The sequence below is a fragment of the Lepidochelys kempii genome, chromosome 7, assembly GCF_965140265.1.
Source record: "Lepidochelys kempii isolate rLepKem1 chromosome 7, rLepKem1.hap2, whole genome shotgun sequence".
NCBI lineage: Eukaryota > Metazoa > Chordata > Testudines > Cheloniidae > Lepidochelys > Lepidochelys kempii.
In genome coordinates this window covers 17,006,509-17,033,471 of record NC_133262.1, presented here as the reverse complement: position 1 = coordinate 17,033,471, position 26,963 = coordinate 17,006,509, and the positions used below count along the sequence as shown (strand labels likewise).

The window sequence follows — 26,963 nt, the reverse complement described above, 5'->3', positions numbered from 1 at the left end:
ACCTCTCGCAGCCTCCCCACTGGTGCCTGAATTAAAATGTTGTGCTGTAGAAGGTATGTGCCCCAAATACATTGCATGCATCAAAGCAAAACAAAATTCTACTCCACCAGCAACTAGAGTCGAGCAGAGAAGTTGCTAGAAGAGATGCTGTGCTCCGAAAAGATTTCTACCATGATTGAGGAAGAGCCATGTCAAGTAAGGGAGAGTATTGGTGAAACAAAAAAGAGGGTTGAGGGGGAAGAAGCCACTTTATTGACAGCCCTTGCTAAAACCACATTAACAGCCAAAGGAAATGGAAAAGACGACAAAATTGCTTGGACTTATCTATGTTTAAGAAATCTTTAGGGAAATTAAAAATGGATATCTATAAAGGACAGATGTCATTGAAGCTTAAAGATAAAAGGGATGGGTGGAAATCTGAGTCAGTTCAGATCATTTGGAGGACTAAAAACCCTAGTCCTGTTCCAGCTAATGGAAATTTCTTATCTCAATCGACATCTTTCCATGGAAATGGAGCAGTGACAAACAATTCTGAGCTGCATAAAAACTACTTAACTAATTTTACTATCAGGTCAGTATTGGAAGGTTTAAATTACACATGGTGCTATTTTCATTTACAAACATAGAATTTAATTTCAACACTGATGAGGCAAAATGGTTGTATTTACCTTACTTCTCTCAGGATATAAAGTTTGACACCTGTCCTTTATAGCTCTTGATATTTAATTTCCTTTAAGATTTCCTAAACACAGATACACTCAGGAAAATTTTTCTCAGTTATATTCCATTCCCTTTGCCTCTTAATATGCTTTCAGCAACACCTGTCAATAAAACGAAAACATTATTCTCTTAAGTAGTTTTGTTAACCCAGCACAAACAAGGTTTGCACTTTGACATTCACTGTGTTATTTTTCTAAATGAAAATGACAACAGGTATTTGTTCCTAACATACCATTTCAAAAGCTTGTAATCATGACAACATTAAAATGCAAACCTAAAAACAAAACCAAACCAAAAAGTCTCTACTCATTTCCTGCAATTCTTCCATTAGTATTATTTCATACTTGATTTTTCTCCCCTCATTGCATCTTAGCCACTTGCGCTCAGCCTGTTTCAGAAGCAGACAACTCAGACAAACTAAGATGTGTAAATGTCGCCCAATAGTCTGCTGGTTCGATTCTTTAAGCCTATTCCTCACATTTCCCGCTGCAGCAGATGCTGTAAGTTAGTAGGTTATCAGCATACTCCACCTCTGGTGGGAAGAGGAAGGATTCATCTTTCAAACCTGATCTCTGTGACTGAGGAAGGAGAAGCGACGACTGAGGGTAAAGCAGATTTCTGGTCAGTGCTTTTGTACTGAAAATTACAGAATGTGATTCAGATCTTAAGGGTAACAGAAGAAATGGTGAGATCCTCAAAGACCCAACAGAAATTCCTAGGATCCATGCAGGGAAAGGAAATCAAAACCTCAGGACCATTATACATGGGGTGCACAAAGGATGTTGAAAGGCAAAGAGTGAAACATTTGCTATAGTTAAGTTCCTTGGAAGAAATTTTACAAATATGTTCAGCAGTATATCTGTCCTTCAAAATCATTCATGTGTGAAGAATGGCGTTCACCTAAACTGCAAAGAAATGTATCATACAAGAAATCAACACAGGTGACTGGAGCAACTGGGATACCATTGACAAAAAAGAATACTTCCGAATGTGAAGTAAAACTTTTTTTAAAATTACCATTTCTTAAAAAATGTGAACATTATAGACCAGATTTTCAGCCTAGACCTTCATGTTTACCTGCAAAATCTGCAAAGTAGAATCTGCATCTTCTTTGTACAGACAGCTGTATTTATATGCAAGTCAGCCAGATGTGGATGACAGATCACTTACAGTAAAACATTTTATTTGGGGGTAATGCCATCCTAATAAAGGACAATCTAAAACTGACTAAGTCTCCTGGTTGCTCTGAGATGTAACTGGATGTTTGTGCGTTTAAAGCATTTAGATTTCACCTGGCTACCAACTAATGATCCTAACTTAACTTTTTAAATACACTGTACATTGAGTTAAAAGTAGTACTATACTTGACCTGGTTTGCTACTGTATGACAGTGAGACAAGGTAAAGGGGTATTATCTAGTGACCAGTGACCAAGAGGTTCACTCTAGCTTGGCTTCTTCCTCCCCTTTCACAGATGCTCATCAGGAGGGCCTACAAGGGTGACTGCTTGGCAGATAGAGAGGAGAGAGTATCTTTGGGAAGGTCTGACTTTAGACCTGAAAGGCGGAGTTTAACTACAAGGTCAGGGATGTCTTCTCCTTTAATTTTAATTGCTAATTCTATACAATTATTTTAATTTCTTGTTATAAAAATTACACCCTGGAGGAAAAGACTTTGCTGATTGCAACTTTTATTTTTCCAGTTCAGACTTTCTATCAGCTTACAGTACAAACAGACTTTATGTGCACACTGTATTTTCACTGTTGCCCACTTGAAATAAAATATAACCAAGAAATATAGATGAGATGAAACAACTCCCTGTTTTACCTGACCCAATCCCAAAGTCTTTATTGGGTGCTTTTTATTGAACCAAAACACGTGCTAATATGAAATCTGAGTAAATTTATTAAAAGGACCATCTTGGCTCCAGTAAGAGACACATTTGGTCATAGATTTTGTGATGAGTATAGTTTGTTCATTAGACATTGGGCTAAAACTACAAACTTATGTCACATAAAGCACCAGACAGCTGTCTACTATTAACCTGGACCAGATCTGAAGCAATATCCTAGTGATTCAAAGTTCTCTATACCATTAGCAATAGCCTATGAAATCTACTAGAACTCTATTTTTAAAATATAAGTAAATTGGATCATTTGTGGACACTTCTGCCTAACAAATAAACCCAATTATTTAGTCCGATATACACAATTCTGACTAAGGAGGAAGAATTCTTTGTCTCTTCTCATGTGTCTTAGAATCTTCCCCATTTGAGGTACAAGAGAGTAAGGATATGTGCAATGTGAATGGAGAATGTGCGACACTGGCAATGTGCCTTTCTTCCTTTCCTGTAGGTGAAAAATGGGAGTTTTATATTTAATCTTGTAACAAATACCCATTCAAAAATAGCTATTTTCACACTTCTATATGGTCTAAGGTTAGGTTCAGCAGCCTGGAAATTCCACTATTTCAGGGTCAAGTGATTTATCCATTGAGTTCCATCATTCCCTCAAAGCACTGAATCTTAAAAGGAGATTGATGCAAATTCAAATCAGCCAGTGATGCTTTGACATTTCTGAAGTGTTTGAAAAATGGCTCAGCTCATCCACAATGGAATTCTCCTTTCCTGCAAGTCAAGTTCCAGTAAAGAAGATCTGATTGTTGACACTGCCTATTGCCAGACCTGGAGGGCTTCGCTATACACAAAAGCTAACCCAGTTTCCTGCATTTGGTGACACACAGCAGCACTTTATTGAATTATTGTCTATCTGCAAAAATACCACCTTTCAGATCCCCAGATGGCTGTGAGCCTTTTCAGTGCATTCATCCGGATTGCTCTTTACTCTTGGCTAGTATTACGTAACAGAGACTCCCAAAGGGGCTATATAAAACACTTGGCTACAAACCCAATCCCAGTGGGAATTGTGGATTCTGGAAACTCTGCCCCTTTTATTAACAGACTGAAAATGAACGCCCATCAAGTCAATGAGTCTTACACCTCTGAGCCATCCTAAAAGCAGGAAGGAAGCGTACAGCCTGAGTAGCTGTGCCTGCAGACATTATGCTTTTTTCATGGGCACCGGGGCAGGGTGTAAGGTATGCTTTTGGGCTTGCTGTGCCTGTAGCAATCAATTATTTGCCCTCCAAGCCCAGTCCTCCATCTGTTAGCTGGTGTGGAAGGGCCACTACCCACAGACATTCTTCCTGGACACCCCCTCACAGGGATAGAAAATTTTCTTTGCTGTTCTCTGCTCTGCTTGCTCCCCAGGATGCTGGCAAAACAAACAAACAAACAATCTATCGCTGTCTCCTGTGGAGGAAGAATGATCTCCCTGTGGACGATCCCTCCTCTAGCACACCCACGGTGTGGGTGAAGGTCTTTTATTAACTATACTACAGCATTCCTCCCCATAAAACATCCCTAATGAACAGTCATATCCATCCTTCTTACCATAGAACCTGCAGATCTGGAATTCTCGCAGGACATCCCTATAATATGCTCTCTGTCAATAACATCTTTGTATTTGTTGATTGAAATATTCTTTCTGAACATCACGCAGCAGACTCCACCGAATATTAAATTGGTACAGGGTACATATAGGTTAACAGATGGGATTTAGAATAAATGAAAAATTATCAGCTCCAGCATCCTGACAGTAACCCATCATTAATGTTTCTCCCCTGTTGAATAAGTTCTCCTCACTATGCCCGTCATACTATTGGTCACAACTACACACACACACTAGCAACGGCAGCAAACCAATTTTGTCAAAGAACCGAACGCATTACTCCGAAGAGGAAATAACCCTAATATAAATAAGGTATACATCTTAGTCAATAAATATCTCTAATGTGAACATGCAAATTTCTTCTATGTCTTTGGCAAATAGTTTCTTTCATTTCAATGAACTGAAAAGGAGCATCTCAAATCTTTGTTGTGTGGTCCAATTTGAATCTTATACGGAGTTACTTTTTTCATAAGGCAATACCCTCTAATAAAAGCATCCTCTTTTTGTATTGTGATAGTACTGGTTAAAACTCATCGCTTTGGATAAGGGGGAAAAACATCTTGATAAAGCTGTTCCCGATATTAATTGTCTCTTGCATTGATGAGTGGTAAGCAACTCTTCTCACAGTTCTAAAAATATCAGTTCTGTAACCTTTTTAAGTAAGCCTAAAAATGTAGTCATGGAAGATGATCAAAGACCACAGAGATACAAAGCATTTAGTGAAATGCCACACCAGAATATAATTATTCTGCCTCTGGTTTTCCATGCAGGAAGTTTATTCTTATACATGGCAGCTCAACATGTAAAGACTTACAGAAGTTCTGATCACATAATATAGAATCACAGATGTCGAGTCTTAAACATGAAGGCATTTGCTTTGCCACATTCTGGCTTTCGAAGTACAGCAAGCTAACGATTAACTCTGATATTGCGCCTCTCGGTGACTTTTTCTGTTCAAGGTAGAGGAGATCTTAGAAATAAAAGAGAAGAAAGAAAGCTGCACTGCTTTGAACAAGTTATTAGGAGCTGAGAAACTACATTAAGCTGATAACACCCAACTTTACTGCAGAAAAATTGCATTTCCTAGCCTCCCTATAGCTGCATATCAAAAAGTAACACTTCCCTAAAGTTCCTGGCTCTCTGAAGGTACTCAAACTCTCCCAAAAGCCTTCTTTTCAGCCTTTGAAAGTTAAGCAGTGTATTTCTCTGAAACACCGCACTGAGTATGCAGTTGTATATGCAATCTGGGAATAGACCCTGTCTGTTTGGCTGGATCTCAACAACATTACCATATCTATCAATCTCCTGAGACTGTGCATCACTGAAAAGTGGCAGTCAAACCACTATTTAATTGCACAGTGTTTTTCATAATGAAGCTGCAAACTGGCAAACCATGAAAGAATGCAAGGGGTGGGGGAGTGTCATATGATGTCTGGCTCACAAAATATTGCCCATAATACTGATGGAGTGCATTATGTTGCGATGCTCAGATCTGCCTACTGTCTGGCCAGTTCTAAACATTTATATGGACAAACAGAACAGGCTTATGGTCCTTCCTATGAACCCTGCAACCCAGGCAAGAGGAAACAAGATTCAGCACTAAGTGAGGGGGAAATCAAAGCGGATCTTAACTCCCAGAGTGACTTTTCAAGATGTTCAAATCAATATGCAATGAACTTTTGGCTGGTGCAAGTGTTTCTCAGATTTGTAGGTAACTGCAGTATTAATTAAAAATCAATTAGCAGGTTCCTCAGCACTACAAAAGATATATTCCCATCAAGTTGGAAGACAGAATGACTTGAAACATTGTACTGATTGAGCAATAAAGAACAAAGAGCCGAAGTCTACCTGCATCTGCACCTGTGCACTCCAGTGGTGTCAGTAAGGAATAAGCAACTTCAGCTGAGAGTAGGTGTTCATTAGAATTTACTGTGGATTAAATGACTGGATGAACACACATAAAAAATCATTTTAAAAGGTGAGAACACTAATTAAGCATGAGCACTGAATGCTGCTAGTAGGTAGACTCTATACATAACAAGGGCAATGTTCCAGAAAAAAATATGCAAATAAGTACACATTTATTCACATTGTACTTCATGCAAATTTCACCTATAACCAAAAGAAAATATCCTAAGTGAGATAAGCACCGGCACTCAGACTATGGGTCCTGTATGGTATTTGAGTGGGGCCTGGAACTCTTTTCTTATTTTTTCAAAACAATTTTATCCCTTACATCCTGACAATAAGAAAATCTAAGTCATTGCATGGAATTTCCCAGCTCCAACAGAAGCCTCTTCCACACATGCAGCAGAGCGGGAACAGCTGAGCGAGGTTTCCCAGCCACTGAATGAAAACATTGAGGATAGGGAGATTCTCTCTCCTGCTCTGCTCTGAGTTAGCACGTGGCTGCCGTAAAGGACAGAATTTGAGTGTTTCAGGCCCTTGGCAGCACCGAACAAAGGGGGACAGAACAGAGGCGAGAGTCGGAGCGGTCACAGGCTGGGGTGAGCAGGTCATAAAGGGGTCAATGAAAAGAAAGGGCAGAAGAGGGAAGGCTTCTCCAGGATCCTTCCCAAACAACCCATTGGCCTTCATGCGCTCACTCACCTTCCACTGACCCCAGACTTTTCCTTCCACTGCCCAATTCCCACCTAGTAACCTGCTCCCCAATCACCTTTTCCCGTGTTGCAAACTCTCAGGATTTTATTGTCAGTCTTAAGATATTTGGTGTATTGCTCACCACCCCAGCTGGTGGAATCAAGAGGCCACAAGGTAATCACAGCTTTTATTTACTTTTAAAATAAGCTTCTAGCCCTCCTGGTTGCAAAGAAAAGATTGAAAACCTGAAGGGAGTGCAGCCTAAAGGCTCAAAACCAGAAAACAAAGAAAAAATAATGCAAAATATATTATTTTACAAAAACCCTTCATGATTTGTAAGCCAGCCTCATGATTTTTTGGGGGGTGGGACTGAATCACTTTGGTGTTGTTCGTACTCATCTCCTCCCTCATTCTCCCTTGCTTTCCAAAAACCTCCTTTTACAGATGGATAAGCTGTGCACAGAAACAAACCCATTCATTTCACTGAAACATGTTTGTGTACAGGCAGTAATAGATGTAACTAAGAGAGCATTCCAGTATTTCATTACTAGTGGATATAGCTATCGAGCTGAATATTTTTTCTTCCACGTGGGAAGGTGGAATTTGAACTCTTTAGCTTTGATAGGAGTTGGGTATGCAGATAAAATATTTGAGGACTGCAGAACTAGTGCAACACTGACTGACATCTGTGAGAGAGTCATCTGTGTTATTCTAAAGCAGTATTTCCAAAGAGAAACCAGACAGATCCCTAATTTGAAAGAAACTGTTTCCCCCGTTAACCAGCTAAAGACTATCCTGAAGTCCTTGCCTCAGAGAGATCAACAGCAGACTTGCCAGCGTATAATGACTAGGTAGAAATAAGGACAGAACTTCAGGATTTGGTCTTAGAAGGCCCACTGATTAGTGAACCTTCATCTTCTAAAGCTGATTAAACTGTTTATTCACAAAAAATCTCTTTGCCGCTGTTCAACAGAAGCTAACATTTTTAATTACAGTAATTATCTCATATCCAGGATGTGTTTCCTCTTTACTGTGGAACAAGCCGGGAAGCAGACACAAAGAGAGGAGATGCGTGTTTGCACATGTGTACAGTTTATAGAGAAGAGACACTAGAATTACGACATTAATGGGTTTTTAAGAAATGAATGTTTGGAATGGTCTAGAGCAATGGACACTGAGTATGCCTTCACTCGTAACTTTGTTTAAGTTGCTATCCTTTCATTGCCTAAAAAGAAAGCAGAAAACAAAAATAATTGGAAATTAAAAAAAGCTAAATAAAATCTTGAGGCCTCAATCCACCACCTGTTTGGAAGACAAACAAATGGCAGATAAAGGGACAACTAGAAAATACAGGGCCAGCTTCTCAGCTGGTGTAAACCGGCATAGCCCCACAATACATCTGTACTAAATTTATACCACCCGAGGAGATGGCTCTCGGCGTTTAATAAATATGTGTCTAATTCTGCTGGGTTTGTGTCATCTGTAGCCTCTTATCTGAGAACTTCACAGGACCACAAAAATTAGTCACATCCACGCTGCTAGCTGGCTTGAACTGAATAATTAATCTTAAATGCATTTGAATCCCATTGTTTACTTACATTAGGCTTTGAGCTCAGACAATAAATTATATTTTTTCATTACTGCCCAAAGTATTTTTCCACACACTTAAAATAATCAGTATTACATTATTTATCAGTCTAGCTTTCTCTTCTATCTGTCCTCAGCCCCTCTCCCCCACTTATTTCACTATGACTGAGTGTCCGTTAAAAAACGATCACAGAGAAGTAAGGACAATGAGAAGGAGAATTTTTTTTTTAAAAAAAAGAACAAGAACAAGACATCTTGGAGTCCAAAGTCAGTAGCCCGGCTGATAAAAAAAACCCAAGAAGAAATGAGCTGTAACAGCTCCATAAGACATTTTATGACAGTAAATAGGAAGTAAATCAGAAAGGGGGAAAAAAGAGACCAAAAGAAAGTCAGCAGATGAATAATTCTATTAACATTTATCTTTCTTCTGATTCAAAGGCAAAAAGAGAGTCAGAAATCACTTAAACTACCTTCGCTTGAGATGGTATAAGAGAAGTATCTGACAAGGGAGTCTCTCTTAGTTGCACAAAATTAAATACATAAAAATTTTTAAAAAATCTTGCAGGAGTTGGAGGAAAGTTCATTTGATTTAAAAATGCTAATCAATTTACTTGCAGCCCTCAGTACTCTAAAAACACCAGCCAAGATTTTTTGGGTGCTCATTTTTTGCATGCCCACCTTGAGGCTACCAGAAGGATGCTGATTCTCAGTGGGTGGGAGCTCAACACTTTCCGTGTGTTAGATCCACTAAAGGTGACTCAGGTTGGGCATCTCAAACTTGAAGCATGCATAAACCACTTTGGAAAATATGGGTCATTGCTACCAGATCAGTTTCCCATACAAGGTACAATAAATCACAAATCTCCATCTGTGGGCCAAATCCTAAACATCTTACCTCAGAGAAAAAATACCCTTTCAACTGCAAAAACTTGAGCAAGAAAGTTGGAGAGGACAATCAAGGAAACCATCCCATCTAGGGACTGTGCATTTTGGAACTCTGCCCAAAGCCCATTCAATGGATTCTAGGGATCCATAGTAGAAGGACACGTTGAAGGGAAGACAGAGGGGCTGTCTTGAAGGGATGGTTGTTGCTCTGCAGGTCCCCCACTGCAGCTAGCCACACTGCCATTGCTGATAGGATGAGAGGATGGTAATACAACACTGAGCTGTATAATCTCCCACATGGATTGCTCCCCATAAACAAAAAGTAAAGGAGGACTTGTGGCACCTTAGAGACTAACAAATTTATTTGCGCATAAGCTTTCGTGAGCTACAACTCACTTCATCGGATGCATTCAGTGGAAAATACAGTGGGGAGATTTATATACACAGAGAACATGAAACAATGGGTGTTACCATACATACTATAATGAGAGTGATCACTTAAGGTGAGCTATTATCTCCTGTCCTCCCTCCTTTCCTGAACTCCACAGAGACCCACTTAAAATCGAGAAGTCAGTCCTTCCTCATCTTGTCACTGATCACTATTAATTTCACAGTGCCCAGGGGAGTTTGTTGGGTCCTTTGTAGAATAAAGAAAGACCCATGGCTTGCCATGGAGAATTCACAATCTACATTTCAGAAATGACAATCAGTGAGACCAACAAACCATAGAGAGGGAATGAGGTGAGGACAAAGGAGCATGTGGCTACTCATTTCGGCATATGGCTACGTACAAACACATATTGACTGACTCCCTTCTTGTAGATGTGACAGAAGAAGTGAGCCTTATGGAAGGTGAGGAATGAGAAGTAGAAAGATGGTCATCTTCTGGTACTCCATACACCCAAGCCCATCTTCATAGTGCTTTATTGGGGCTGAGATAGGCCAGTATGGATGCAGCAGCCTTTTATCTCTTAGGATGTGCCATACTTAATTTAATAAATCATTGTAAATCTAGTCCAGCATGTGGTGAAATCCACTTTTAGTTCCTTCCCTTGTGCAATGGATACTTTATCACTGGCACAAGCTTTTCCTCTAGCAACAAAATTTAGGAAGCCCTTGCTTAAAAATTATCGTCTGACAGGAAGAACTTAAATGGATATCAGGACCAGCAGTGTTATCCTCTTTAATCAGAGGGACATCCTGTTAGCTCCCATATAGGTATATGGCAGCATGAAGATAGCTACCCCAGGCAGTTAAAAAGTATAATTAGATTTTGGTATCATAGTGATAACAAGATGACAGAAATGCTTTAAAGTTTATTAAATCTAGTGCAAAATGAAGAAGTAAAGTGGCATTCTTAAAGGTCAGTGTGTGATTAAAAAGGATACCATAGAAGAAGTTCATTTACATTTATAGAGGAATAGCAGTGGAGTTGTTAGTCCTGAAGTAGTGGTACTTGGACTTCATCTCAAGAATAGTACAGTAATGGTAGGACCTACAGGAATCCAGTGTGGTGTTCCCATACAGTATTTTGTTTGCTTTTTCCTAGTCCTGCTGCTTCGGGAAATGCAAATAAAAATGTTGCAGATGAACAATGTTCTCCTGACTAGCGTGCTAAGAGAGAAGATACCCATGGATAACCAACCATTTGTAAGGTTGAGGGCACAATGCCCAACTGTGCTGTAAAAACAAAATCCTTGTTTTACTACCATTCACCCATTTTCACAGAGCTACCAAAATCCTTATGCTATTTGTACAGATTTTATACATTGGCCTGAATATCTCTTATTTCCCCTATGATTGTGATCACATTTTCATTTCTAATTCCCCCCACCTCCCCTTCTCCTACTTTACAAACATTCCCTCTTTTTTATTCCTTCTTCATTCCCTTTTCTAGATCAGCACTGGCTTCTCTCTGCTCTTCCACAGCATCTTGCCATGGAACTAGTTTCTTTGATCAAAAAGACCTATCTTTTTGCCAGGCATCTGAAGACACTGGAGCAGGATGGGAGTGGCTGTTTACACAGGATAGAGTTGCTGTGGAGAAATCCTGCCAATTTGGTTGGGGGTGGAGTTTTGCTGCTGTTTTGTTTATTTCATTGTTATTTTAATTAATCTCAAAGGTAACCAGAGCAGCAGCTGGGCTGATTATTATAAATTGAAAAAATAATAATAATGATGAGGATAGATCTCATACCATGCCTAAATTTATTTAGAAAACACCTCTCTCTCTCTTGCCTAAACATCTTCATTTCTCTTACCTTCGGTCACTAATACGCACTCTGCAATTGTATTACATCACTCTGGCAAGTATTTGGGGGAATATCATCTGTGTAAAATATTATACAAAATTAAGCCCTGAGACAATAAACTCTTACACACAAGTATTGTGCCTGCAATATCAAGGCCTAATGTATTGCATGCATTCCTGAAAATATACATGCTGTATCACAGAATTGTGGCTCTGTTTTTTCTTGTCTCCTGTGACAATGAGGACAAAGTTCCTTTTTATCTAAGAGTTCAGTACATTGATAACTGGGATATCACATTCACCTGTGGTGGGTGTTCCAAAATAAATACATTATTTTTTCCTAAATAAGGTTTGGAAAACACTTAAGTGAAGAAAATCAAGTTCTGCCCCAAGTTCTGATTACTGGTCCAAGTTGGATATGAGTGATTGGTTACCAACACCTAGTAGCTCTGATTAAAACTTTTCATATTCAGCTTTTTATAAAGTGATTACTATTTAAGTGTGTACTCCCTCTTTGTCCCTGTGATAATATAAATCAGATGTGACTTTATCCTTTCATTTACATCAAACTTGACTAGGGCATATTAAGGCGGACTTAAGCTGACTAAACTCAGTTCATGCAATGGTTCCCTAAGTCAACCAGTGGGATAGTAACCAAGAAAATTTTGTCCCATGGGTGATGTCAAGCACCTGAAGAAATAATTCCTTACCTGGCCCCTGTTCCTGCAAGATGCTAAAAGCCCTCAATTCCTGCTGAAGCCATAGAGTGTGGAGAACACTCGGAATCTCAAAGTTTAGGGCATTCAGAGCAAGATGTATTTAAGCAAACGTCTAGGAGGATTGTTTTCATTCTATAGTTTGAATTGAGAAGCTACGATTTTGGGGAGAGAAAAGTTCATTTGAAAATATTTTTCAGAAAAATGATGTATCATTTTACTGTATGGACTATGTGGGTTGATATTTTAACAGTAGCCCTTACTCTATAAAATGTTGAAAATTCCAGAAGCATATATTTTAGTATGCAGCCACAGTCAATTTCAGTGAGATTTAACATTCGCTCACTAGCCTAATATTTCTTAAGTGTGAGTACAAAAGGCTGGCTGCATGACATCTTTAAGAAGCAAAAATGTTATTCTCACATTAACAACAAAAACACCCCCAAGGGAAAAAAAAGCTGCTGAGATTCAAGTTTCCATTTAAGTCTGTGGGAAAACTTTCTCTAATGTGGCACAAATATAACTCACCATAGTGATAAGAAGAATTTGAGGAGGAATGATATGGAGTGCTCTGGGGAGTTAAAGTAGTTACCCAGGAAGAAAAATATGAAATGTAAGGTCCTTTTCACACCATTAGCCGGGCACAAAATGTGAACATCACTGAATACTATGTAGGCAGCCTTCAAAGCTTCAGAGTAGGGATTAATGGAAAAAGTTGGCCATAAACAGTAACTTAAAAAAACCAACATTATTCTACTCTTGTGTATTCTTAACACACACAGTGGGGCTAGATCCTTGAGTATATTCATACTGTGTCCAGTGCAGCCTTAGAGAGGGGGTGGCAAAGTTGATTTTGTATCACTTTTGTTCTGTCCTGATCTTGGAGGTCAATCTGCACTGAACTGGACCTCTGGTTTAAATCAATCTGGATGCTTTCTACTTTATATTGACAGCTAAAAGTCACAAAGGACACTACCAGTAAACCCACCATTCCATTTTTTCCCTTGATATGGCACCTGCACCAACAGCCAAAAGAGGATAGGTGTTGGAACCACAGGAGCATCACATCACCCAAGCATCTACAGAAAAAGAGGGAATGTTAATGTGGCTCAATAAGATGATTTTAAATGCATTGCCTTAGAATGCATTGGTGGATCAGGGTGTAATATTTATGTAGCCAAATGAAAGTGATTTAGATGGGAAATTCTGAAGCACCTTTACTCCACAAAGTAAATATAAATTTGAACACTTGTGCACATATCTGCATATATGTACATATTTGTAGAAGATATGTATGTAGGTACATACATATTTAGAGGGAACTGATTTTGAAAAAGGCAGGAATATTTGCCGTCTCAAAATCAGATCCATTTGAGTGTCTCAAGTTAGGCATCCAAAAGCTAAGACATCAAAATATGTTTAATTTAAGAAAATTTAAGCCAACACTTTTCAAAATATGAATAAGGGAAATGTACAGTAATATATACATTTCCAAGTAATTCAGCTTTTGATTATATGAAATGAAGCAGCTCATCAGTTGCCCAAACCAGAACTACAGTCTTTTTGATCTACACAAGCACTTCTTAGCATATACAAGGGGAAGCATTTTATGGCATTAAATCTATAGCGTTTGAATCTCTAAAAACTGGAACATGGAATTTCATGTGATAGTAATGGATGGGGAAATCTGCTATGCCTGAGCAAAGCCAAAGTTAAAGAGCCTTTGGCAAGGGTGCTGCCCAGGCCAAGGTATGGTATCCTCCCCTGCAGAAAAGTGCTGGAAGAACCATAACTTCACTGATATAGCGGTCCACTGCCATGGCCCTTGCATTTGACTTCAACCTCTATGAGGCACAGGAGATATCTCAGCACCCCATTACGGCTGTCCGTCATCTGCCACCTCACGGACTCTCCATACCCTGCCAACTGTGCCGTAAAACTGCATCTACTGCAATCCAGACTTTAAGACCTTCATTAATCAAAACACTACATCCCTATTGAGAAGAGTACTTATAAGCATGTGCTTAAGTCTCATTGACTTCAGTGGGTCTTAAGCAGATGTTTAGGTGCTTTATGGAATCAGTGCCTCAGAGCCCAAGGCACGGAGTGCAACATTTTTATACAGCACTGTATTAAAAGTAGACTATACTAAGCTATGATCCTGCTGAACATAAGATCCTTCAGGGGCAAATTCACTTACATTTTATCGATTTAGTTTCCTGTCTATCAATTTAAATAGAAAAAAAATAGCTGCTTGTTTTATTTATTTATTTTTGTCAGAAGAAATGTGCTGGTAAACTTTTGGGAGCAGATGCTTCCTGCTAGATGATTAAAAAAAAATGACATTAAAATGTCCGTTCTCATTTCACTTAGCTTCATAACCAAACGATAAGAAAGAAAACATGGCAGTCCAATTTATAAACCTGGAAAGCTTTCATGGTAAGATACACACACATACATGAAAGGTAACCATTTCACCAAGCAAAAAATAATAGTACATAACCATAATTGACATTCTATAATTAACAGAATGCTCGGAGACGTTATCATCACAGATCAAATAAGATGGTATAATTGGTCTGAAACAAGACATTCTTTCCTATGGGAAAACATTTTATACCACGATTAGTCACTATGAACATTTTGAAAATTGCTCAGAAAGAAGGTACGCAAAACGAAGAAAAATATCCTCCTTCTTACCCATCACCCTCTCAGTAGGACTACGCAGATGGCAAATACAGATGGTGATTATGGATGTTTGAAATGGTTTGAATAAGGCAAGAACCTTTTCATGTTTAAAGAAAGTTCAGGAACCATTTGCTGCTCCCCCCTTTCCCCCCATATATTCATCCAGCTCCACAATTTTTTTTTTTTTTTTTGCTTTCAGATTTGAAGCAAAAATATCATTACAATTTGGGCAGGGAAATTCTATTCTTACAGTATTTTTCATGCATCACCAAGATGTACGGGAAATCTTGTGAGAATATTTTTTTTTCTTCCTAATGAGACACTCAGGCCAATTTCCAAACAGGAGAAGTTCAGAAAAGTTTGACTCAACTCCAAAGCTCCAGATGCTTATCCTAGTATGAAGGTGCCTCCCCAGTCATACTGATATTCATCCATAACTAGCATTAACACTATTAGCTTTGAAAAGCTAGGCCATCTTACCATGCCTTCCCACTATTATCAAGCTCTTGGAGAAAATGTACATGTATACCGTATTGACTATATTTGAAATATGACTTTAAAGATCACAATTCCAAGTGAACATGCAAAATGGGTAACTGCAGATCAAAGTTAACTTAACTGACTTTATGGTTAAATACTGAATTCCACATTGAGAAGTAGGAATTAGCTTGCTCAGTGGACACATTTTTGAAGATGCATCCCCTGTGCTTACATTTGAAATGTGGCTGCAAGAGTTTAACTGATAAAGTATACACCTTGACCATGTCCCTGTGTCAACCTAAAGTATTGTTTGCAACTGAATACTCAACTTTTTCCATGATGTATAATGTATAGAACATGTTTAATACACAGTAAAGATATTGTTGGGAAATACTGTAGAAGACTTTCATACAAGTTACTGCTAACAAGCATCTTTGTTAGAAATGCCCAGGGGTGCAATATAGACAGTATGATTGTGACAGCAATTGCTTGTTTTTCCACAAACAATATCCCAGTATGTTCTTTAGATATTTATAGGAAACTGAGATGGGAAAAAAAGTCACCTGGGTTTAAAAATAAAATAAAATGCTGTAGTGCATTATAGTTCTGAGACGAATAATTAGTGAGGCAGTAGTGTAGACAGAGTAAAAAGGAATGTAAATATTTGATCTTCCTTTCAGTGAAGATGGTGGAGCTCATTTTAATGCGTGAAACATGTTTGGCGGATTCACCGGAGACCTGGCCTGACAGACAAGAACTACAAAACAACGTACCAACAGAGGAGTTTCTTTTTCTTTACATAGTGTCTCCTTTATAAAGAACTTTTTTTTTCAAATTAAATGAGAACATAAATTCTAATCAGCAAGTTTTGTTAGCCCAGAAGGATGCCAATTAGGTTTCTAAACATCTGTACAGACACAAGGGGCATAGCTAAGAGAAGAAGTATTAGAAAGTAAAGTCATAGAAAAAAGAAAAAAGAAACAAAAGTTGAAAAAGGAAAAAAGCATTATCTGGAAACCTGTGTGTGTTTGTGTTTGTTATATATCTACTTTATAGTATTTATACTTTTTATACAAAAGTGCATGTGTGCATTACAGATAATAAAGAGTTTGTGCGTGTACGCGCACACACACCCAAATGGTGTTTATCATATATTATCCCACTACATAACTGATGTGTAAAAACTTACAAATAATTTTATCCTTGCAGAAAATGTATCATCACAAATAGTATAGAATAGCATAGCATAGCATGACAGCTGGGCAGATAGATAGGAGATGTCCAATTTTAGGAGAACCTCAGGGTATTTAGATTTAGCTTATTTTATATTGAACTGATGTCAAGTCTCTGAATCATACCATATGTACATTTTTGTACATGGTCAGTGTATTGGTCCACCGGTGTTTCAGTTAGATATCAACAACGTTCAATTAAATGAGGAAACAGATAAGAAACTGTGACAGAAAGACTATCAGAATAGAATTCTTACCCTCTATGGTTGCTCTCTTAGGCAGAATGGTGATTGCTCCCTCAGCAATGTCTTCTTGCTGAATTAGTGGATTTATTTTGGAGCCCCAAGTGTCTGATCCCACCCACAGAAAATGACCGACTTGATCAGCCCTTTTTGCAGCTGCAAGGATCTGCCTGTAGAAAGACACATATAATTCATACATGAATGCAAGATGAATGGAACAGTATTTAGTCACCCAGGAAAAACAACAAGGAGAGCAAGATTGCCGAATGAGCAGAAATAACATATCTGTAACTAACTTTTAGCTCAGAAATTTAACAATCCACATGATCACAAAGTTTTCAGAACAGTCTATCTTCCTCTTTATTCTTTTATTCTAAGGATGAACTCCTGGCCCCATTTAAGTCAGCTTGAGTTTTGCCACTGAGTTTCATGGAGACAGGATTTCATCTCAACTATTTTGTGAAATCTTAGTAACAGTTGCAATAGTTACACCACTATCAACTGACAGAACCCTCACAACCCTCTGGTAATTTAGAAGATACACCACAAATGACTCTGGAATAAGCAGATGTATTTCTGGTGAAGGGTAGATAGGGGATTTAATTGCTTTTAAATTAAATTATTAAAATATCCTGAAAAGCAAATGAAATCTGATCAGTGCAGGTGCTATTGAACGTCCAAGTCATTTTATCATTAACAGCTGCAATTAGTAACAGCAAATATATTGTTTATTAATATTAGCATTTATAGGGCACCCATCAGTGCAGTGTATATAGCAACTTCCATGCAAGAAACTCAAATGTTTTACAACCATTTAATCATGAAGTCTCACAATCTCCCAGTGAGATAGGTTAGTGTTATCACTATCCTTGAGTCACAGAACTTTAAAGCTCTGAGCCTGGAATGCCTTGCACACTGGTGGAGTGCTGGCCCCACACAAAGCCCCCCACTGCAGCCAATGAGGCTCCGCACATATGTAGCTGTCTGCCTGCACACAGAATGTTCAAGTGATTAGTAATTTGCCCATAGTTGCAAAGTGAGTCAATCACAGAGTGAGGAGCAGAACAGAGGAGTTCTGATTCACAAATCCTTCCCATAGCCAGCTTATATTGAATTAAAACAAAACAATATCTGGATATATTTTAATATTTTGCCATAATTACATCAGTTTTGTTTACACAAACGTATAAAAGTGAAGTTACTGAAATGAAGAAATATCTATATATCGTAGGACGGGGTCAGATTTTGGGGAAAACAAAGTGATGGTACTTTCTGCACTCTACTGCAACTCAGTCTCCACTAGTGCTTAATTTGTAATGAAAGAGGTGCCAGAGCTTAAGCTGGTTTTTTATGGGTTTTTTTTTTTTTTACTTTCATAATTGACGGGGCAAGCTCAGAGGTGCCGGGGCTCAGCCCTGGCACAAATTAAGCACTGGTCTCTGTCCATTCAAAACCAACACGCTCATCTCTAGGGTGATGGATAGAAGCTACTGAGGCACAATTAGATATCAGAGAAGAGCAACACCAAATTTCACAGGTACCAATGATGGTGTACTGGGATCACTTATAGGGACTTCAGGTCCGTCTTTGGGGCCCCACACTAGGGTACTGCACTGGTATGCCCAAAGATCTAGGATCTCTGTTGTAGCCCTGCACTGGTATGAACTAGGGTCTGGATTTTCTCACTGGGGTGTTTCAGTGGGGACCTACATAGGGTCTGGGGGCTCTCACTGGAGTCCTTTCACTGAGATCTGATAGATGTCCTACACTGCATCCTGGGGTCCTGCAATGGAATGTTCTGGAGTCCTGCACCAGGGTGTCTCACCAGGGTCTTTCCAGAGCTCTGGTCTTTCTACACTGGGCTCTGGTGTCCTGCATTGGAACATTGTAGGATCCCAGTCAGTAGTCTCTCACAGGTGAGTGCTAGGGTACCTCACTGGTGTCTGGGGTCCTGCACTGGGCTGTACTCCTGCTACAGCAGCAACAGCTCCTTGGACGTTTTCCTCTGGCTGCCCAGTAGGGAAGGGACCCTGGCAGCGATGGAGCCTCCAGCTCCGGCAGCGGCAGAAGCTCCAGATTCAGTGGTGCTCCCTATGCTCCAAGCTGGTGGGGAAGCAACTGCCTGAGAGGAGGCTCTTATATTAATGTGACACAACTGCATTGCCAAAGTTTTGTACCACAGTCTCATACAGGCCAGTGGAATCAAAAGAGTTGTGAAGGGTCAGAGCAAAATGGTGGCAGCTCAGCATGGTTCTGGTATAGCATTTGCTTCTAAGCCCTGGTGAAGGAATCAGCGCTTTGCAAAGTATGGGTGGCTCTTGCCTCCAGGTCAAGACATTCCAGATACTATTGTAAGAATCAGTGGCTTTTCCCTACTATTTATACTAGACAGAGTCCTTTGAGCAAAAGTCCACATCTGCCCAGGTGAAAGAGTAGTGATATTATAAATGATCTTGCTTAGAATAGTAGTATATTAAGGTTTAAGAGATGAATGGAAATTATTTGTGCATTAACTAGTCACTGTAAGACACAGGTTGGTTAAATTCAGCTCTTCATCCTTACCATGTAGATATGCTGACTTTTGTCAAGTTTATTGAAGAGGGTGGGGTCTTTCAGATGAATCTTTAAGAGCCAACATCCTGTCTGCTATGTAAAAATATTAATGATCCCTTGATGTTATTTATAATACTAAAGATTCAGTTTTGTGACCTTGGTCAAAATTCCTTTCCCCCATCCCTGTTGTGCAGAATTCTGTGTGTTTGTTGCATGGCTTGCTACCACTTTCCTATAGCAGAGTTGGCTGAACGTCAACACTGGATAACATAATCCTGTATCCCTTAAGTGAGGATAACTTGCATTTAGATCCAATGGGAGTTTTGTATTCAAAGGAACTACATAACAAAGCCCTCAGATTATAAAGAGCTTTGGGATCACCTGGGGTGCGATACGATATAGGAAAAAAATGCCAGAGAATACTATTTATTTTAGGCTGAATTTGAAATTGTAATAGTTATGCACATCTTATGTCCTTTCATTATTAAATTAATTTCTTATCATAAGAGTAAAAATGCCTACCAAGAAATCATTTTCCCATCTAGGGTATAGCAAAATATATACTCATAGAATCATAGAACTGGAAGGGACCTTGAGAGGTCATCTAGTCCAGTTCCCTGCACTCAAGGCAACACTAAGTATTATGTAGATGATCCTTGACAGGTGTTCGTCCAACCTGCTCTTAAAAATCCCCAATGATGGAGATTCCACAACTTCCCTAGGCAATTTATTCCAGTGCTTAACCACTCTGACAGATAGGAAGTTTTTCCTAATGTCCAACCTAAACCACCCTTGCTGCAATTTAACCCATTGCTTCTTGTCTTATCCTCAGAGGTTAAGAAAAACAATTTTTCTCCCTCCTCCTTGTAACAACCTTTTATGCACTTGAAAACTATTATCACGTCCCCTCTCAGTCTTTTCTTCTCTAGACTAAACAAACCCATTTTTTTCCAATCTTCCCTCATAGGTCATTTTTGCTAGACCTTTAATCATTTTTGTTGCTCTTCTCTGGACTTTCTCCAATTTGCCCACATCTTTCCTGAAATGTGGCACCCACAACTGGACACAATATTCCAGTTGAGGCGTAATCAGTGCGGAGTAGAGCGGAAGAATTACTTCTTGTGTCTTGCTTACAATACTCCTGCTAATACATACCAGAATGATGTTCGCTTTTTTTACAACAACGTTACACTGTTGACTCATATTTAGCTTGTGATCCATTATGACCCCTTTCCACAGTACTCCTTCCTAGGCAGTCATTTCCTATTTTGTATGTGTGCAACTGATTATTCCTTCCTAAGTGGAGTACTTTACATTTGTCCTTATGGAATTTCATCCTATGTACTTCAGACCATTTCTCCGGTTTGTCGAGATCACTTTGAATTTTAATCCTATCCACTAAAGGACTTGCAACCCCTCTCAACTTGGTATCATCTGCAAACTTTATAAGTGTACTATCTATGCCATTATTTAAATCATTGATGAAGATATTGAGCAGAACCATACCCAGAACCGATCCCTGTGGGAGCCCACTGGTTATGCCCTTCCAGCATGACGGTGAACCACTGATAACTACTCCCTGGGAATGATTTTCCAACCAGTTATGCATCCACCTTATAGTAGCACCATCCAAGTTGATTTCCTTAGTTTGTTTATGAGACGGTCATGCGAGACAGTATCAAAAGCCTTACTAAAGTCAAGATATACCACATCTACCACTTCCCCGCTATCTACAAGGGTTGTTACCACGTCAAAGAAAGCTGTTAGGTTGGTTTGACATGATTTGTTCTTGACAAATCCATGATGACTGTTATTTATCACCTTGTTATCTTATAAGTGTTTGCAAGTGATTGCTTAATCATTTGCTCCATTATATTTCCAGGTACAGAAGTTAATCTGACTGGTCTGTAATTCCTCGGGTTGTCCTTATTTCCCTTTTTATGGATGGGCACTATATTTGCCCTTTTCTAGTCTTCTGGAATGTCTCCAGTCTTCCATGACTTTTCAAAGATAATTGCTAATGGCTCAGATATCTCCTCAGTCAGCTCCTTGAGTATTGTAGGATGCATTTCCATCAGGCCCTGGTGATTTGAATATATCTATCTTGTCTAAGTAATTTTTGACTTGTTCTTTCCCTCTTTTAGTCTCTGATGCTACCTCATTTTCACTGGCATTCACTGTGTTAGACACCCACTTGCCACCACCCTTCTCAGTGAAAACCAAAACAAAGAAGTCATTAAGCACCTCTGCTATTTCCACATTTTCTGTTATTGTCTTGCCCCCTTCATTGAGTAACGGGCCTACTCTGTCCTTGGTTTTCCTCTTGCTTCTAATGTATTTGTAGAATGTTTTCTGATTTCCTTTTATGTCCCTAGCTAGTTTGATCTCGGTTTGTGTCTCGGCTTTTATAATTTTGTCCCTACGTACTTGTGTTATTTGTTTATATTCATCCTTTGTAATTTGACCAAGTTTCCACTTTTTGTAGGACTCTCTTTCGAGTTTTAGATCATTGAAGATCTCCTGGTTAAGCCAGGGTGGTCTCTTGACATACTTCCTATCTTTCCTATGCACTGGGATAATTTGCTCTTGTACCCTTAATAATGTCTCTTTGGAAAACTGCCAACTGTCTTCAGTTGTTTTTCCCCTTAGACTTGCTTCCCATGGGATTTTACCTACCAACTCCCCGAGTTTGCTAAAGTCTGCCTTCTTGAAATCCATTGTCTTTATTTTGCTGTTCTCTCTCCAACCATTCCTTAGAATCATAAACTCTACCATTTCATGATCACTTTCGCCCAATTTGCCTTCCACTTTCAAATTCTCAACCAGTTCCTCCCTATTTATCAAAATCAAATCTAGAACAGTAGCTTTCTCCACCTTGTGAAATTAAAAAAAAAATCTCCAGTACATTCCAGGAACTTGTTGGATAATCTGTGCCCTGCTGTGTTATTTTCCCAACAGATAGCTGGGTAGTTGAAGTCCCCCATCACCACCAAGTCCTGTGATTTGGACGATTTTGTTAGTTGTTTTAAAAAATCCTCATCCACCTCTTTTTCCTGGTTTGGTGGTCTGTAGTAGACCCCTACCATGACATCACCCTTGTTTTTTACCCCTTTTAACCTTACCCAGAGACTTTCAACAATATACTATGTATTCTTCTGCTATCTCTCTATAAAGTGATCCACAGGTTCCTAAAAATAGATCACTCATTACATTTCTCTGTACATTCTTATTTACTTTGTCTACTCCATAAAGCCAGCAAGCACAAATGTATTAATTTTCTCAGTCACACTTACTTTATATCCTCATCGTTGGCAAAAATAACGATGGCCCTGGCATTGGGAGTGTCCAGGAGCTGCTTGATAATTTTATCAAAGTCAATGGTCTTCTCTTTGCGATCCTGGGGAATTTTCAGTGACTGGGCAATGCAGAGCCCACCTGTTTAGAGAAAAAGAAGAAGAAAAAAAATCTGTAAATGAAGAGCAAGGAGAAGAGTGTGGAAAATACACAGAAGTTGGAGAAGAAAATAAAAATCACTATTCGATCACCATCCTGAGGAAGTAGTTAAGCTCATGTTAAGCCCTGTAATCCAGTCTTGGTTTTTTGTTGTTGTTCTTTTTTCTCTTTGGAAGTGTATGCTATGTGACAGGATACATACAATATGCATGGGTGGATAGAGTCACAAATGGACAAAAAATAAACCATGCAAAAGAGAAAAAACAAACTAACCAGACAGTAAAGAGATGATGGAAATGGACAAGATAAAAAAATACTGAAATAAAGTAAACTGAAAGGCAATGGAGGTTGATAATGGCATACACAAACATACAAAATACTGAACAACTTTATTTGGCGTAATAGCTTTAATTTTTTTTAACTTCATAAATAGAAAGAAAATCAAAAGAAACCGCTCTGACAAGTTAAATCAAAACAGGAATAATACAGAAGTCCAAATATTGTGAATACACAGAGATCAATCTCACACATGCTTGTTCATGCAGGTGTCCACCTTTAAAGTGAATGGGGTTACCCCATCTGAATAAAAATTCATGGGAGAGTAAACATTTGCATGATTTAACCCACAGTTAGTAACCAGAATTAAAGAACAATAATTGCAGCCAGTATAATGGTCGCAAAACAGAAGCCAGGATGCAAAAGCTACTCAACAAACATAATTCATTTAATTAGGTTTAATTTATTAATCTTGTTTTAGAAAAATAGTTTCATTTACTATTTTACATCTTCTGTGGAGTTCTTCACATGAAGGGGGGGGGTGGATTCATATGAATGTGTTTCTTCTTTTGTTACCTAATTATAATATCTATCATCTTAGATACAAACTCTCTCTCCCTCAGAATACTTCATAGTGTTAATTAATAAATTCTCAGATATGCATGATAGGAAACAGCAGTGAGGATGTGTAATTAAGTACTTGAAGCAAAAGAGAAAAGAGATGTTTTCAGATAAGGTTTAAAATAAAGGGAGAATTGATGAGGAAGATTGAAACTCTGTTCCAGAGCAAAGGAGCAGTGGAGAAGACGACTCACACACCACCGTGGGCAAAATCTCGGATTATATTTCTCACTGCAAAAGAATAACTCCTTCAACGTGGAATTTTTTTTGTGGGTAGGGCCACTACAGAGAGACTAAATATTGAAAGAAAAACCCTCATGTAGCCAAGCACATCTGTGAATAAATTTGTGGATTTAATACAGACAAAGATACCAGTAGATGGGCCCTGCATTGAAGTGGACAGAGAAAGCAATTAATATCTACTTGCCACTAAGTGACTTTAGTTTGATGACCAAGCTCACTCTCTCTCTCTCCCCCTCTGTCTTTTAGAATGAAAAATCTCTCTGCCTAAAGAAAGCTTATTAGCTGTGACTTTAAGGCACTGTTACTTTAAGGCCTCTCTGGCACTCCATCAAGCCATGGTTTCCACTTTGTATCTCCCTCAAGAGCTTCCCATTTCTCCTGTAAGTAAGATTTGGGAACTTGGGAGAATTCATTGGGGTGGGGGAGGTGAAAGCAGATTGCTGCAAAGTGCCAGACCTGTCACTTGAAAATATATACACTCCAGCTACAATGTTCTTTCAAGAGGCTCCTACTCTGACATAGCAGTGAACAGAAGTAGGCATATTTCACAGTGTCAACACTAAGGAGCCTTAGTGTCCTAGATGGAACCATTATTTAGACATATCTGAAGCTAGTGCTGAGGTGCTCTGTAATCCAATATAACTCTCCATAACTTAGATACAGAGATAAATCAGCAAATTTCAAGCTACCATCAGAGGGGGAACCAGAGACGTGCACAGAAAATCGTGGATGTGGACAATGAGCATATTTTAAAGTCGGTATCATCAAGAAACTTTAAGAACTCTTTAGGCTGGGAAGGAAGATTGCTTTACAACAGGCTGTCCTCAGGTGTGCATGACAAGATGCAGATATTGTAATGTTTCCCTGCTCTGCAGGTTGATGGGAGGAGAGAGTGGAGATAAAGACACAGAGGAAGGTGCGGGGAGATGAGGTTGAGAGCTGTAATCAATGACAAAGGCATTTCTGTATTGAAGGCTCCAGCTGCACTAAAGATTGTTTGAATCCATAGAAACATTATCCTTCAGATAGGCCAGCTGATACACTGTTATGACAAAGCTGGTAATGAAATTACTAGTTGATATTGAATAAATGGGTTATATTTGCTACAATAGTACTTGATAGAAAATCTTAAATACCAAGGACTTCAGATGTTGCAGCCACACCTCAGATAGATATTATGTATTCTGTGGGTCACACACTTTCTGCTGTCTGCATGGAAGAGAGGCAAAATCCAGCTGCCACACACACTGGTTACCACTGAATGTGTCTGAGGAATCTCTTTGTGTAGAGCAGCTGGGTAGAAGGAGAACTAAGTCCGGGTCCATTTGAACTAGAACCAAAGGCCAGGCCTATGGTCAGTACTGAGAACAAAGGACTCTGATTTGGGACTAAAGGAATTCCTAGGTGACAGTACAGGGGCCAGAAAGACCTAGGGTTCTTAAAGCAGGATAATGTCTGAGGGTGCTGCTACAGGGCTACACACAGAAGTATCTTGGCTGACACTTTTGAAAACCAAATGGCCAGTGTGAAGTTTTGCTGTCATTTTTGCTACCTCTGTTCAAGGGTAACAGGACTGATTTGCATTTTGTGAATATAAATTTAGGGGAATATGCCCTAAATTTATATCAAAGTCTCTACCACCAGAGAAAATAGCCCACCAACAAACAAACAAAAACATTTCCCAAACAAATCTGGCAACAATATTATTTGCTTTTTTGGCCCTTCTTTGTCTCACCCCAGTCCAAACAGACCAGCACACTGCAAGACAGCAAAATCTATTTTAAAGTAATGGCAAGGAGACACACAAATGCTAGACAAATGTAATTAGCTAATGTTTCTATTCGAGCTTATAAACTCATTTTGAAGAGTTTAAATCTATATTGAAGAGCTCATTACAGATAGCCATTTGTCATTTTTAATTCCGTAACAATAATATATTCCTAATTAATTGGATGGGGAATGGACAAAAAATATGCCTTACTGTTACAATTTGTCCAAGTGGCATATATAGCATAAATGTCACTTTCTTGTACTCAACGTGCACTCCTAAGACAAGAGGAAATGCAGTTATTTAAACTGTCAAATTAATTCACAGTATTCCTGAGGTAAAGCCCTCAGCGGGAATTAAGTGGTAAAATTGTAAAAGTTGCAAATTAAGGATTTTGTCACAGGACCACTGCAGTACTATATTACCCTTCACTGAAGAAGAAGAAAAACTGACAAATGCTCTGAGTAGCTACAAACTGCCACAGCAATTACAGTGAATCTCATAGTTCTTTAAGTTAAACTGATCCTGGATCATTCCGCTGATAAGTAACTTCATGGCACACCCATCACAGCTGACAATCTATAAACACAGCAGTACCAAGGAACCTTGGAGTCATCTCACAGATTGGTTTCCACTAAGAATAATGCTCTAGATCCATTGCTCACTGAGAGAGATTTTTGTTGCTGTTTTTGTCTAGTGACTTAAGAGGGAAATAATTGACATGTTGCAACCTAATGCAGAAGTCCTTTGTAGTGATAAATGGCGAATGGAAGGCATCTGAAAAGATTTGAATTGCAGTACATTTGAGAAGCTTGCTGGCTTTCAAGCAATGCTGCAAGCAGACACCATGTTCCCCCCATCTTGCTATCCTCAGTAGAGTATGTTCATCCCAGAAGGCAGATGCCAGATAGTCAAGTTTCCATTATGCTTGGAGAAGGGGAGATATAGTATTCTGGAAGCATAAACATGGTCCCTTTAGATGTTTGAACAAGCAGCTGCATCATTAAGATTTTGATTCTTTTTAGCACTAATGATATCATCCAAATACGAAAGGGGAGGGAGTAGAAATGGAAATGTTATGGAAACATTGAAGGGCATAATTCATTCTCCCTTTGATGTGTACTGAGTATCTCCCATCA

General features: G+C 38.9%; 1 protein-coding gene across 12 annotated transcripts in view; it reads right to left on the bottom strand.

Annotated features, from left to right (window-relative positions):
* Positions 1-26,963, bottom strand: part of GRM7 (glutamate metabotropic receptor 7) — a 538,586-nt gene that overhangs the window by 252,348 nt on the left and 259,275 nt on the right. For all 12 annotated transcript variants that reach the window (XM_073351193.1, XM_073351189.1, XM_073351192.1 and 9 more), the window contains 2 exons: positions 22,757-22,898; positions 16,926-17,080 (listed from right to left, as the gene is read on the bottom strand). In XM_073351193.1, coding sequence (XP_073207294.1) covers positions 16,926-17,080; positions 22,757-22,898 — 297 coding nt within the window. The remainder of the gene's footprint in view (positions 1-16,925; positions 17,081-22,756; positions 22,899-26,963) is intronic.